This window comes from Equus asinus, chromosome 1 (assembly GCF_041296235.1).
Source record: "Equus asinus isolate D_3611 breed Donkey chromosome 1, EquAss-T2T_v2, whole genome shotgun sequence".
NCBI classification, from domain to species: domain Eukaryota; kingdom Metazoa; phylum Chordata; class Mammalia; order Perissodactyla; family Equidae; genus Equus; species Equus asinus.
Genome location: NC_091790.1, coordinates 154,588,916 through 154,603,751, shown reverse-complemented (window position 1 = coordinate 154,603,751; position 14,836 = coordinate 154,588,916). Strand labels below are relative to the sequence as shown.

The window sequence follows — 14,836 nt, the reverse complement described above, 5'->3', positions numbered from 1 at the left end:
TATATATATATATATATAATGTATATTATTTAATATATAATTTATATAGCACTTTGCCAGTGGGCCTTTTGGAGAACATTAGTTTCATTAGCATTATTATTACAGGTTTAGTCAACATTGTTTATAAATCAGGGATATGTAACTTTTGTAGTGTTTTCTCTATAGCAGTAAAAGTTAAGTTGGTGTAAGCTAACCTGTGTGGAGACAAATGTATTTAATTACTGAACAAATTGCTTTTAGGAAGAATTAAGAATTATGTTTGTTTAAATTAACATATTAAATCACCAGTCACCCCCTGCTCTCTACACCCCTCCTCCTCCTCCACCACCACCACCTCCACACCATAAAGCTCTACTATTAGAGTGGCTTCCATTTAGACGCTAAATTTTCAATGGTGGATGTACCCTTTCTGCTGCTTTAATTAGGATAGAATGAATTAAAATACCATGTTGGAATTCTGTTAACTTACATATAAAACGCTTTTGGTATTGAAAAATTTGTTTTAAAAATATAAGTAGATTTTTTTTTTTTTAAGGCATTACGTGTTGCATATTATCTCTTTGGATGGCATTGTGAGAGGCTGCCTATTTTTTGGCCTTTATAAAATATGTCTATGATCAACATTACAAGCATGGCAAATTCTCCTCTAAAACAGTTGAGCACTGTGATAAAGAGTACCATTCCTAACAGGCTGTCCTGGGATTTCCTCCTGAGAAGTATTCACTTCCCTCGTGAAGTATTTGAAAGTCTCTTTGTACCTGTATATGTAGGTGCTGGGTACGGTACAGTAAACAAAAAATTCCTGTTCACATGGAGTATACATCCTAGTGGCCGAGACAGACAAATGAAATTTTATGTAGTCAGTTAAGTGCTCTGAGTTAAAAATAAAAAGTTAAGCTTTATGAGGGCTGGCCCCATGGCATAGTGGTTAAGTCTGGTGTGCTCTGCTTCGGTGGCCTGGGTTTGTGGATTCAGATCCTGGGTGTGGGCCTACATCACTTGTCAGCCATGCTGTGCTGGCAACCCACATATAAAGTGGAGGAAAACTGGTACAGATGTTAGCTCAGGGCTAATCTTCCTCAGCAAAACAAAAACAAAAAGCTTTATGATTTTTAACAGTAGCTATAATTAGAGGCAATGATTAGTATGCTTCTACAAGTAGGCCCCACTCAAAGGAAATTCACCGTCAAAACTTTACTATGAAAGTATGTAACTGTTCCATTCACAAATAGGTATTAACCTTATTTAAAATGGGAAAAAAGCAAAATAAAAATCTCATCCCCAGACAAATCTTGCTATAGGTTTAAACTGGAATCAGTAGACAAAACAGAAGCCTGAAAGGTACCACATGAGATAAACATTCCTTTAGAAGAAATTGCTTAAGGTTTAGTAGGAAATTACTATAAAAATTTATTTAGTGTGTTTCTTAATGATTTACTGTGTTCTGGGGGCCAAAGAACATTCTTAAGGGATTGTCCTTCAAATTTTGCAATTAAATTGATGAGTAAGTGGTTCACTATAAATTAATGGAAACTTACTTTGTTTTACTTTTCCGGAAAAACTTGTTACAGTTCTTGGAGGCTAAGGACAGTTGAATTTGGTTTATACTGATGAAACGTACACCTGCAGTTTAAACTATAATAAAATTTAGTTACTGTTTTAACAGCCTTTCATAAGAATAACATGCCCCATGTAATAATGCAGCTACAGGAAAGACAGCGAAAAGAGTTTCAAATTGTACATTTTCCAACCCAGTGTAGATTTAGAAATGTTCACTTCCTTTTACACTCTTGACGGTTCAAGTATGTATTGATACACCTTTTAGGTTAGTCTTTAACTCAAGGCTCCAGGTAGAAGATCAGCTGTGCTTGCTCTTCATTTTGGTTACCCTGCCTTGAGAGTCGTCTGTTCTGCTACACCCGTTGTAGCTGTAAAAGGATGTTCTTTGAAAAATAATATCTTAAAGATATTGGTAGACAAGGAGGAAGTATGATGATGTGTTGGTGTCTGTATGAGAACTGCTTTGTCCTCCAGCCCCAGGAACCAGGGGCTTGTGACTTTGAATACTTTTTCCTGAGCCGCTTTCCTTCTTGGTTAGCATAGGAAACGAGCGTAAAATCCGGGCTCTCGGGATCGGGAGCAGAGAGAAGCCCACCGTGTGCTCCCTAGGGTGCCCTTCATCGCTTCTGTAGTCCAAAACCCCAGTTAATTTTTTTGACTCCTTTTCATCACAGTTACTTTGTGATTTTAAAACATATTTCTGCCCTTGCTAACAACTTGGGAAACTGAAAGTTTATTTTTCTCTCCCCCTCCTGATAGGTGCTGGATAGTTTACTAGTCCAGTATGGAGTGGTGGAAAGCTGTGAGCAAGGTACATGTCTCCTCAATTGCTTTCAAATTTGTAAAAGGAAGGAAGTAGAAAGAAAACTAACTTTTTTTCTCTTCATTTTTCTCTTTTCTTCTAGTGAACACTGACTCGGAAACTGCAGTCGTAAACGTGACCTATTCCAGTAAGGACCAAGCTAGACAGTAAGCAGTATGAAACTTTTTATCTATATGTAATATGTAGGTTAAGTATAATACTTATATTTGGGGCTGGTGGATGGCAGAAATAAACTCTAATTTGCAAAGTTTGACCCTGCAATTCTTTTTAAGTTTGAATGTCTAATAAGAATCTGCATTGATTAGTTTTATTACGTTCGCAATATATTTTTAATGCCCATAATTGAGTGATATAGTATGCTGAATTACACCCTAATTGCAAAAAGCTCTGGTTCTGTATATCTTTGTCAAATTACATAAAGCCTTTTTTTCCTTCTTGGTATGATACATATATTTTTGCTATCTTATCCAAAGCTGGTAAGTTGATTGTGTGTTAAAACTAACAACAGTGTTAAGTATTAAATTTTCTTGCTCACTGATTTTTCTAATGATTACTATTGTCATTTAAGAGTGTGCAGACATTGGACCAATGTAATTTGCTTTTAGATTGATGGGAAAAGTATATTCCAGTGCAATTGACAGACAAAACTTCATTTTAGGAAAAGATAATTCTGTAGGCTTGGAAATGATCTAATGAACTGACTGAGCTCTAGAGAGAGAAAATGAGGATCCCACAAATGCTACATTTGATGGATCTGCTCAGAACACAGACATGGAGGAATGGCATGCACAGTGCCCAGCAGCACAATGCTCAGCATCAGCAGACGGTGGAAGTCTTAACCACGTCCAGCTACAGTATAGGCAGGCACAGGCTGTCTGTCCTGTGCGGGAGAGGTGAAAGGAGAGACCATGCTGGCTGACCCTGAGCCCTAAAGGGGAAAGGGGAAGCCAGCTCCAAGAGGGGAATTCAGCTGGGTCACCAAAGGCTGTAGCCTCTCATTGAGGGACCATGAAAGGAAAGATAGGGCTGGGAAGAGGAGGAAAATTTGCATAACAGCAGTGGAAGTTTATTTTTAAAATTGGTAATATTCTCATGGTTCAAAATTTTAGAGTCCAAAGATGGATATAGCGTAAATCTTCCTCCCAGTATTGTTCCCTAACTACCTTGTTCCCTTCCTCAGAGATAACCATATGGAGGACAAGTACACGTGTGCATTTTTCTTCCTTTTTACACAAATTGATACCATAATATTTGAGGGTTTTGTACGTATAAACGTATTTTTTGTAGTTGCATAGAAATTGAATGTATGGATAGGGAAGGACTTTAGTCCCAAGTTGGCTATTTATAGGTTGTTTCCAGTCCTTGCAGTCGAGAACAATGCTGTACTGAATCCCTCTTTGCCTGTGTTGGTTTGCGTGCGTACGAATAGCTATGGGATAAATTCCTACTAGTACATTTGCTGAGTCAACATGTATTTGTATTTGATGTATTTGTTTGCGCATTTTTAAAATTGTATTAGACATTGAGAAGTTACCCCTCATAGAACTTGAGCTAATTTACATTCCCGTCAGCACTGTGTGAGAGTTCGCTTCTCCCTAACACAGGGCTTTATCAAGTTTTGCCCGTTTAGTCGGTGAAAAGTGGTATCTAATGGTAATTTCATTTTTTTCCTCATAAGTGAGACTTACGAGATTCACTTTTAATGTTTTAATGAGACTTGTAATATTTTTAAAAATAGTCTATTTTTCCTTCTGTTTGTATCCTCCTTTTGTTTAAAAAAGTTTTTTTAAGTTTATGTGATGTTTTTGGACGTGATAGAAATTGGGATATGAGTCGTGAAACAAAGTGATTTTTTACCAGTTTTATTCTTCAGCTGTGTTGTGCAAGAGGAAGAACAGGAAAATTTCGTGTTTTATACCCGAGTAGATTTGGGGGTGAAAGTGAGGGCACTGAGAGAGCAGAGACTCTGTCTTGCACGTTTCAGTCTTTACAAAGATTGTAATGAGGAGTTGGTGGAGCCAACTCGGTTAGCTGGAAAATACCGGTTAACTTGATAAACCTGAGGATGTTTGGAGACGTCAGACGCCTGTCCTAGTTGTCTTATTTGAAAACTTATGTGAGGCAAGCTAGGTAAAGGGGGAAGATGCTTAATTTCACATTTGTTTGGTGGGAGCACGTATGTTGGAGACATAACCTACACAGCTTTGAAGAGAGAGAAGCTGAACTTGAGTAGGGACGGGTTGACAGTAGCTCCCCCCGCCCCCCTGGCCCCACCTCTGCTTTTAAAAAAAATTCCAAAGTATTAAGAGTACAGGCCCAGGAAGGGGAGACTGCTATTCAGGGCAGAATTACTGCGGAAAATAATCCTAATGTGACAGCAAGCTGAATGTGGGGACATTTTAGTTCCAAAAGTACTTTTTAGTGGTTGTTAGATATTGGCAGGGTCCTATTGATCCCACAGAGGAGGAAGACTGTTAGGAATTTATAATTTAGGTAATTAGATAATTTAAACAAAAAAATTGGACGTTTCCATGAGGGAAATAGTCATCATATTCCTTATCTAATAGTCAGTCAGTTCACATTTATTGAGTAGCAACTATTGACCAAAAGTTGCCAATGAATAAAGGCAAAGTCCCCATCCTCAAGCATCGCGCCTCCTGGTGGTGAAAGAGAGTATTTGGCGAGGAGTCACCTGATTTGAATTCCTACCCAAGTTGCGTTTCCTTATAAGAATATTGATTTTTCTCCCCCTCAAGAATTTCTAAAGATCAAAGAGGATTACAAAACAATTGGTTATTGAGAGAAAGTTAATAGATTTAGAGAATGGAAAAGTTTTGTGGTATAATGTTATGAAAATTGTCTATTAAAGTCCTCTAGAAAGTCTTTTAAAAAAGGGGTGGTGAGTACACTCTCATTCTGTGAGGTGAATTAATTTTATTTGGATGTGGTGAAGAAAGTGTGGACTCTGGGGTCAAGCAGCTCTGACTGTAACCTTGAGCTCTCTGAGCTTTGGGAAACAAATATATTCATGTATATATGCACATATTTATAGAAAATAGTGATATCGAATGGCCTGGCACATAGGCACCCTGTATATAGTAACTCTTGTTGAGCCCACTGGTTCTAAGCTGCTTTTAGAGCAGCTCGAAATGACTTGAGCTGGGGAAGGCTGAGCCCTCCAGGACTCGCTCCACTGAGCCCTACAAGCCTGCTCTGTGGGCTCCACATGACTGTCTGCTGCCTAAACTGACCTTGTGTGATTTCTTCACACCGTTTCCTTGGCAGGCCACCCAGAGCTCACATCTTCAGGTAATGAGGCTGAGTTGATACTCTCAGTTGACTTCTTTTCTTTCCTTAGCATCTGTTACGTGGGAGTCTGTGTACTGCGGTGTGCTTGTGCAGGTGTGAGTGGAACTGGGAGGTTAAGAGGATACATTCCCAAGTCCACTTCCATGGAATAGACTCTCTATGCCACCACTTTTTTAGCTGTGACTCTGGTTAAGTTAATCTGTCTTAGTTTACCCCCATCTGTAAAATGGGGATAATTATAGTCCTTAGTTCACGAGGCTGTTGAGAGAAACTAACATAATGCCCCTAAAACACTTACCATAATACCTAAATGGTAGGAAGAGCTCCACAGTCAGCAGCTCTTGTGCATTTTTCGTTGCTGTTGATGATAACCTGTTCTTGTTCAGGACATTTCATTTCAGATAATGACTGGACACTGACGCTCAGGAGGTAGGGAGCTAGTTTAAAAGTGTCTGTGGCTGCCTCTTTTTGTTACTTAAACCTCTATGAATGCCATTTTTAAGAGGATTGATTCCTCAATAAGGCTCTGTCTCTCAGAATTTAATGTGGAAATTTCTGCCACCTTGTGGCTAAGAAAAATCAAAGGTTCACAGTAAATATATTACTAGGAAATACATTTGTGTCAACCTTAAGTCTCAAACTATTAATCTGTTAAAATAATAATAAAATGAGTAAAAAATAATGAAAACTTAAAAAAATCATTGAAAACAAGAGTACGTATTACATTCCTTGGAGCAAGAGAGGCTTGGGTCTCCACGATACCTATTTCCTTCTGGGGATGGTCAGATAACACTGTCCAGTATAGACATTACTCACTGGAAGATTTGTAATGTATGACAAAGAAATAACCCTTTAGAATTTGTAGGCATTTAGTTCTTACACTTTTTTTTCTTTAGGGTTCTTCTTTTTTTTTTCCCTTCTTCTTTTCCCCAAAGCCCCCCAGGACATAGTTGTATATTCTAGTTGTGAGCGCCTCTGGTTGTGCTATGTGGGACACCGCCTCAGCGTGGCCTGAAAGGCGGTGCCATGTCTGCGCCCAAGATCCAAACCAGTGAAACCCTGGGACACCAAAGCGGAGCATGCAAACTTAACCGCCCGGCTGCGAGCCTGGCCCTTCTTTAGGATTCTTATTTCTGATGTTTGTTTTTTGTTAGAGAATAGGAATAATAGTTTATTTAAATATTTTTTTTTTCCCCGAAGCCCTAGTACATAGTTGTATATCCTAGTTATAAGTCCTTCCACTTCTTCTATGTGGGACATTGCCACAGCTTGGCTTGATGAGCTGTGTGTAGGTCTGCGCCCAGGATCTGAACTGGCAAACCCTGGGCTGTCGAAGCTGAGTGCATGAACTTAACCACTGTGCCACCAGGTCGGCCCCTGTTTATATTTTGAAGCCATCATTGCAGATCCTTTTATATCAGTTTGAAGACCCGTATCAAGTACACACAGTTATGGTTAGAAGTGTTGGAAACAATTTGGCTAAAGGGAGGAAGTTCACTCTTAAACTTTAAAATTAATGCAAATAGATGATTATAATGTCAACTTTAAAAATTATGTAAATAGATGATTTATTCTGGAAAAAGAAATCACAGATAAAGCAGTGAGACAAAGGACTTTCTTGCTGTGTTGCCATTCAGAGACAACCACTGTTCAATTTGCCATCCAGTTTTGTAGACTTCGTCCAGTGCATCATAACTTCTAAAATTACAAAGATCATTCTGCAGAGTTTTGCAGGTTGTCTTTCCATTAACGATATTTATGCTGTTTGTAATCTCTACGTAGTGCTTCCTCCCGACCACAGTCTACGTATCTAGTCCTCTGCATCTAGGTTGTTTGCGGTTTTTTTTGCTTTTAGAACCAGTTTAGTAATGAAGGCTTTTGTAGGTAAATATTTGGGCTTTGTCCATAATTGTTTTCTTAAGATGCAGCCTTCAGTTGTATTACAAGGCCTTTGGTAATTATTGCTGAATTGTATGTCTCAACCTCTTATTCTTGCTACAAGCATAAAACTGAATTAAGAATGAATGGCCAAACCTGATTTTGTTAGGACCTATGTGATATACAGCAGTGCGGTCTAGGAATAAGAAAAAGGAAAATTTTAGACACAGGATTTTAGAGTTGGAGGGGACCATAAATCTAATCTTTGTTTTGTAGCTGAGGAAGCTAATGCCAAACAAGAAAATGACCTTTCCCAGGTTGCATGGCTACTTGTTGTTCCAGCTGGGCTAGAATTCCGGTGTCCACCCCATTCTCTTTTTCACCATTAAGATATGTATGTGTGTACCGCTGGATATGTTCCACTTCTCTGAGTCTCATTTCTTCTTCTTTCTCTGCCTCTTGAGTTAAACTGCTTACTCTCTCTCAAGGCTCTTACAGCTCTAAACTATCATCTACCCCAATAAACTTATCAATACAGTTAAGAGCTACCATCTAGAAAAACTACCCACCATCTTCTAAATGACTCTTAAAATAGTGTTAGAGCAGAGTCAAATAATGATGGAAAACAGAATCCTGAGTAAAATGCATGTTGGATAAACAACCTTGAGTTTTGTTGAAGTGAATGCATATGTTTTGAATAATTATGACAATTGTTCATCATATGTTTTTCATATACAGTAGGTTTGGTGAAAATATTATAATGTTTTCCCCATGAATTCAGCAGACCACCAAATGATACAGCTGAATATCAGATTTTGTGCATAGAAAGGGTTTTCAGCTATTTGACTTAAAATTCTGAAACTTAGGATCTTTAGCCATTGTCTGCAGTTAGGTTACTCCTGTACTTTCTCAGCTATGGCCAAGTTTGGAGCACTGTGGTTTGAGGGGTCAGGAACTCTGCTTGGCTGGCAGTTAGACAGTGGGATACACACAGTGTGTGCCGTCTGCTTTGACAGCAGCAGCCCGAGTTTGGAGCCTTTGGGGCCCAGATTATGCGCTGGGTACTGGAGTACCGTGCAACCTGACCTCTCCAGTGAGAGAATCTTTTCTTTTCCCCTTAAAGAAAAAACTTTTTAAAGCAACACAATGAAGTTTGGAAGTTATAGATACAGTTGATTCCTTCATGGGGTTCATATTTCCTTATTTTTTATTTTCTTTTATTTTGTTTTTTAAAGATTGGCACCTAAGCTAACGTCTGTTGCCAGTCTTTTTTTTTTTTTTTTCCTTCCTCTTCTCCCCAAAGCCCCCCCAGTACATAGTTGTATATTTTAGTTGTGGTCCTGCTGGTTGTGCTGTGTCGGACGCTGCCTCAGTGTGGCCTGATGAGCGGTGCCATGTCTGCGACCAGGATCTGAACCAGCGATACCCTGGGCCACCGAACTGGAGGGGGTGAACTTAACCACTCTGCCACGGGACCGGCCCCTGCTTATGTTTTTGGAAGAACCTTTAATGATTTGTTTCTCCTGGGCTTTGAAAAGATTTAAAGTTGCTTTGAATGAATATCTAATTGGTTGACACTTCTGCAATTCCAACTTTCTGTAATAAATATACATCATAAATATTAATAAAATTTCTCAGCTGTTGTCTTCCTTTAGAAATAACCAAAATATTTTAGGGCCCTTCCTCCACATTTCACTTAGGAAAAAAAGGGAGAGGGAAAAAGCAAGGAACAATGTGTTAACTTAAGGATCTGTTATCAGGGCCTTGGTAAATAAGTTACGCTGTATGCCTGTTCCCACCCTGTGAAGCTTATGAAAAGAATGCCCTCTGACATAGAAATCATGTGGAAATATCCCAAGATATATTGTATTTGAAAAAAGTAAGCCATAAAACTTTGTACATTGTGATCCCAGTTATGCTTTTAAAGAAGGTGCTGAACACGTACGCACGTGTAAACATGGCAAGGACTGGTCCATTTGCAGAAGTTATCACAGTTAGCAGTAACTCTGGGAAAGGTCTTAGAGAGTTGGTGATGGTGACAGAGAAATTTCTTGTCATTTTTCTGTATGACTGGGATCTTTTATAGTCAGAGTTCATTGTGTACTAGGGGCTGTAGGACAGCCATGTAACGGGGGCTTGAAGTGGGAAAAGAGGGCAGAATTCCGCATCCTGAGAACGTCAACATGCCTTGTCTGGTTGCCTGGGCCTGCCTTCCAATTCCATGCTTTTGGTGCCTTTTTTGGTGGTAGGACCATTCCTTTTTTTTCCCTCTTCCATTTAAGTTAAAAAACTGAAAGCTCTCCAAATAAGGAAAGCAGTGTGTGAACCAGAAATGACCACTCTGAGCAACTAGAGAGAGACCATTTCATGCCTGTTTTACTTTCTCTGCCTGAGCCGAATGCAGGGCCCATTGGAACAGAATCTGAGCAAAGAATCTGAGTAATCCTAGGGAAAGTTGTTAATTTTGTTGTGTACTAGGGGGTGTGTATTATTACAAGTGTGTTTATGCGTGCTTTTGAAATCTCGGCCCTATCTTCTATCAATTTTTTTATTGAGTTCTCCACTTTTAAAATATGTAGGTAAGGTAGAACACAGTGATTTGGATGAATCTTATAAACATAAGTCAAAGGTGCCAGACATGAGAGAGTACATAACATGTGTTCACATATACTTATTTATATAGAATTTTAGAACAGGCCAAATTAATCTATGGTGTTAGAAGTCTAGGGAGGGGCATATACTGGAAGGAGGCACTGGTATGTCCTAGTTCTGGATCTAGAATTTTCACCTTGTAAAATAGAATATAGATATAGAAATACAATAGAAGTATTCATTGAGATAAATACTTAGGATTTGGGTACTTTTCCATAATAAGTTTCAAAATGTAAACAGTAAAGCTCCATCCATTCAAAACAGAGAGATGCATGGATGGACACATGGATGCATGGATGGATAGATGGATAGATAAGGTAGAAAACAGCTTCATTTGCTTTTTTGATTCTCCACCATCCCGGCCTCTCTGCCCCAAATCAGATAATAAACTCCACATTGTCAGGGACTACTGTTTTCTCAGGGACTGGCTCATAATAGGTACTGAGAGTTTATTAAGTGATCGATTATCCTGAGTATTAAATTCTATCAATCTCCTGTGAGTGATTTAAAGATGTTTGTCCTTCCATTCTTAAAATGTTTTAAATATTTGTAATTTTTAAGAGAGTGAAGCGAGGGAGGTGTGTGTTTCTTTTCCATCCTGATTTGGAAAGACTAGCCAGGAGAAGGACTGCCCACTCAGTTCTCTCGCTGTTGGGCACTTCTAAGCTTTGCTAACCTCATGGGTAATAGATCAAGAGTTTGACAAAATGCCTTTTTTATTACTTTCTATTCTTCATTGGTAGATTGCAAGCATGTTCCCTTTGGAAACTTGTTGGTGTTTTCTTTCCTGGGTGTACTCAAAGGAAAAGTGTGTATGTGTGTAGGGGGTTGTTATGTGTGTTCTGGGTTTACTACTTGTTCAGTGGCTTTATTCAGAAGTTTTAGAGCCAATCAATCAGAGTGGAAGAGATGGGTATTGCTTTGCTGAAATGTTAATTATATAGCTTGATTTCTCTGCCCACCACCTGCCCCTTGTCAACTTTCAGAGCTTTAGACAAACTGAATGGATTCCAGTTGGAGAACTTCGTGTTGAAAGTGGCCTACATCCCTGATGAAATGGCTGCCCAGCAGAACCCCTTGCAGCAGCCCCGAGGTCGCCGTGGGTTTGGGCACAGGGGCTCATCGAGGCAGGGGTCTCCAGGATCAGCATCTAAGCAGAAACCGTGTGACTTGCCTCTCCGCCTGTTAGTTCCCACCCAATTTGTTGGAGCCATTATAGGAAAAGAAGGTGCTACCATTCGGAACATCACCAAGCAGACCCAGTCTAAGTGAGTATCCTGCGTGTGTGGTGGGCATTAATGCTTCCCCCTTTGAATCTTAATAACAGAGTGTTTGTTTTGGTACTTGGTGTCCCTCTGAACCTGGTTATGACCCCTTCTTATACAGTACTTGGGAATCTGGTAGAACTTTGTGACTTGATATCTTAGTGTTCATTTTATGTAAATCTGGAGCTAAACCTTAATCTCAAAGGGAACCTCAAATTTTCACACATGAATGGAAAACAACTGTTACCTAATCCACTTCTGATGGGGGAGGCCCTGGCAAACAAAATGGCAGCTTCTAGGTTGTTCTCTGCTCCCCCTATCCCCACCCACCCCCAGTGATACCTGCCTTCAGTGTTTTGGGAAGTAATTTTCTGGATCCAATACAGTTTTTCAGTCTTGCTTTACTTTAGTGAGGAATCATTCAGCTTATGGTCCAAATTTATCTCGTGATTAAGCCACGTGGTTAGAATGGCTTTTTCTTCAGGATGTTGTTTGATAGTTTTAATTTGCAGATTTTAAGAGATTGAAGGAATCTCTGTCAAACATTGGAGCTAACTTTGCAGGAGTAGAAAGCAGGAGCTATTTGTTTTTATTTACCACTGTAGCCCCAGTGCTGAGCACATTGCCTGATATGTAGAAGGCTCTATATTTGTCAAATGAGTGAGATGACTGTATGTAAATTATGTTTGATGCCCTTAAAATACATCTAAGATACTTTCTCAATTTAGAAGCTCCAATGCATTATATATTAGTTGTTTTTCTCTGTTATCCATCCTGTTATGCTGTACGTGGAGATTTTGACCCAAAGAAGCTTGGTGATGAACTCGCTCCCCGCCCCTAGTTGTGTAAAATGCTACCAGGCACATCTCTGGGACAGCTGCTGCCATATCTCCTGAAGAACTGTGAGTGTGCTGGGAGAAGAGGCTGTGTTCAAACCTCTCTTGTGTCATTCTACACCAAAGGGTAGGGAAGTGGCCTTGGGCCCGCTACAGAGATGACTGAATTATTTTGCTTTTTAAATTTAGTAAGGAAAATTATTTCATTTTATGTGATCCAAGGAATTAAGCAGAGTCCTTTTTTGACAGTACAACTATGGTACTGTGTATACTGTCTGTGTTTGTTCCAACAGGCCTAAGAGGATCCATATTCGTCATAGGCACCATGCCTGTGTTAAACTAACACAACCAAAAAGAACTGTGTCTGGCCGTGGTTGTGTGCCCACTGCCCTACAGAAGGATGTCTGATCTGCCTTCCCCTGTTCTGAAGCAGGAGATGTTGGGTGCCGTTACCTTCGTGCAAAGTTAATGGCCTTGACCTCATAATGTAGAGGGTGGGAATGATAATGGAACCGTAGCATAGATGGCAGTTTTAATCTTAAATTTGCCTGGTTTTAATCTTAAAATGTAAGAGCTTTTTGCTTCCCTTGATCTACTGTTACCTGCAGAAACTAATTATTAAAAGGTTTTCCTTCCTTGTTGTGTGGCAGGTTAGAGCTGTTACTTTTGACACTACTCATTTCCTCGTCAGAGGAGAGAGCTGCTGTGACTTAAATTGAACTGTTTGTTCTAAGGCAGGAAGATGGAAGATGGAGAGGGAAGGGAAGCAATTTTTGTTATAGCCAATGATTCATTTGCCAAGCGCTGCCAGTGGATTTAAATAACTCTTGCCATTGAAACTAGTCATTATCTGATCCTCTGTTTCTGGAATAGCCTCAGAGGGTTACCCTAATCTGCAAGGCAATATTCTCTTTTCTCAGAGAGTTGAGTTTAGTAATCCTTAACACACTGAATCAGTAGAAATAAGCCAGAAGGAGGGAGTTTAACATGTTATCTGCTGGAAGATAAGCAATACTTACCGTGATTGGGGACTGAAACAGTGGATGGAAAGATGGTTCCAGATTGGATCTGTAATTTAAAAGACTGTTGTTTATTAGTTATTTCTAGATAGCCCTTATTTATTTCATTTCTACATTGCCCTTATTTTTAGTTATAGGTTTTACTTCTGAGATAGAGCTTCAGTTTTCAACCAAACATTTGAGAAAAGGAAATCCAAACCTTGAAGTTACTAGCATGAAGTAGTCGTTCTCATGGCCATGAGTTATATAGCTCTTTATCATTTAGTGTAGGAGTGACCAAAGGGACTCACAAGTATCTAATTTTCCCTGAACACACTTTTATGGATAGTTGATTTCCTTTCTTGTACTTTTTTTTTTTTCCTGAGGAAGATGCACCCTGAGCTAACATCTGTGCCAATCCTCCTCTATTTTTTTGTATGTGGGACACCTCCACAGTGCGGCAGGTGAGTAGAATAGGTCCATGCCTGGGATCCGAGCCTGTGAACCAGGTCCCCTGAAGCAGAGCGCACAGAACTCTAACCGCTTGGCCATGGGGCTGGGCCCCCTTTCTTGTACTTTTTAAACAACAGCAGACTTATTTTGCATTTAATTAAAAAACGTACAAGTCTGCAAACTAAAAACACAAAAAAGCATTACCCTTCATCACACCCCCTGACGCAGCCATTGTTAAGTCGAAGATGTAGCTTTATAGAACTGGTTCCTTGTATCTACTCACATGTGTAGCTTTAAAGGAGAGATCTCATCATGGTGTGTGTTGCATTTTTCAAGAACCTCTTACTATGCTGGTACCTGTAATTTTACCACGTTTTTCAACAGCTGCATGATACAGATATACTGTTATTTAACCATCTCTTCCTGATGGCCATTTTAAAGATAATTCCAATTTTCTATCTACTACAAGTAGTGATACAGTGAACATTCCTATGCCAGTGATTTCCAACCAGGGGTGACTCCCCTTCACCCCAAGCGCCATTTGGCAATGTCTGGAGATGTTTGTTTTGTTTTTAAGGATTGGCACCTGAGCTAACATCTGTTGCCAATCTTCTTTTTTTTTTTTCCCTTCCTTCTTCTCCCCGAAGCCCCCCAGCACATAGTTGTGTATTCTAGTTGTGAGTGCCTCTGGTTGTACTATGTGGGACGCCACCTCAGCATGGCCTGATGAGTGGTGCCACGTCTGCACCCAGGATCAAAACTGGTGAAACCCTGGGCCGCCAAAGCAGAGGGCAAAACTTAACCACTTGGCCATGGGGCTGGCCCCTGGAGATGTTTTTGATTGTCACAACTAGATGAGGGAAGTGCTACTGGCATTTGGTGGGTAGAGCCAAGGGATATTGCAAAACATCCTACAATCTACAGCACAGCCTCCACAACAAAGAATTAATCTGGCCCAAAATGTCAATCATGCCAACAGTGAGACAAACGCCACTCTTCGCCCCCATATGAGACTGCTTCCGTGGGAGATATTATGAGAAATAGAGTTCTTGAGTCAAAACG

General features: G+C 39.8%; 2 protein-coding genes across 3 annotated transcripts in view; one reads left to right on the top strand and one right to left on the bottom strand.

Moving 5' to 3' along the window:
* The window catches only part of MALSU1 (mitochondrial assembly of ribosomal large subunit 1), a 72,441-nt gene that overhangs the window by 18,815 nt on the left and 38,790 nt on the right, over positions 1–14,836 (bottom strand). The window contains exon 8 of the transcript XR_011503478.1: positions 13,343–13,391. The gene's annotated coding sequence lies outside the window, so the exon portion shown is untranslated. The remainder of the gene's footprint in view (positions 1–13,342; positions 13,392–14,836) is intronic.
* Positions 1–14,836, top strand: part of IGF2BP3 (insulin like growth factor 2 mRNA binding protein 3) — a 136,956-nt gene that overhangs the window by 94,103 nt on the left and 28,017 nt on the right. For both annotated transcript variants that reach the window (XR_011503474.1, XM_014830566.3), the window contains exons 4-6: positions 2,320–2,371; positions 2,466–2,529; positions 11,209–11,490. Coding sequence is in view for 1 of the 2 variants with exons in the window: in XM_014830566.3 (XP_014686052.1) it covers positions 2,320–2,371; positions 2,466–2,529; positions 11,209–11,490 (398 nt within the window). In the remaining variant the exon portion in view is untranslated. The remainder of the gene's footprint in view (positions 1–2,319; positions 2,372–2,465; positions 2,530–11,208; positions 11,491–14,836) is intronic.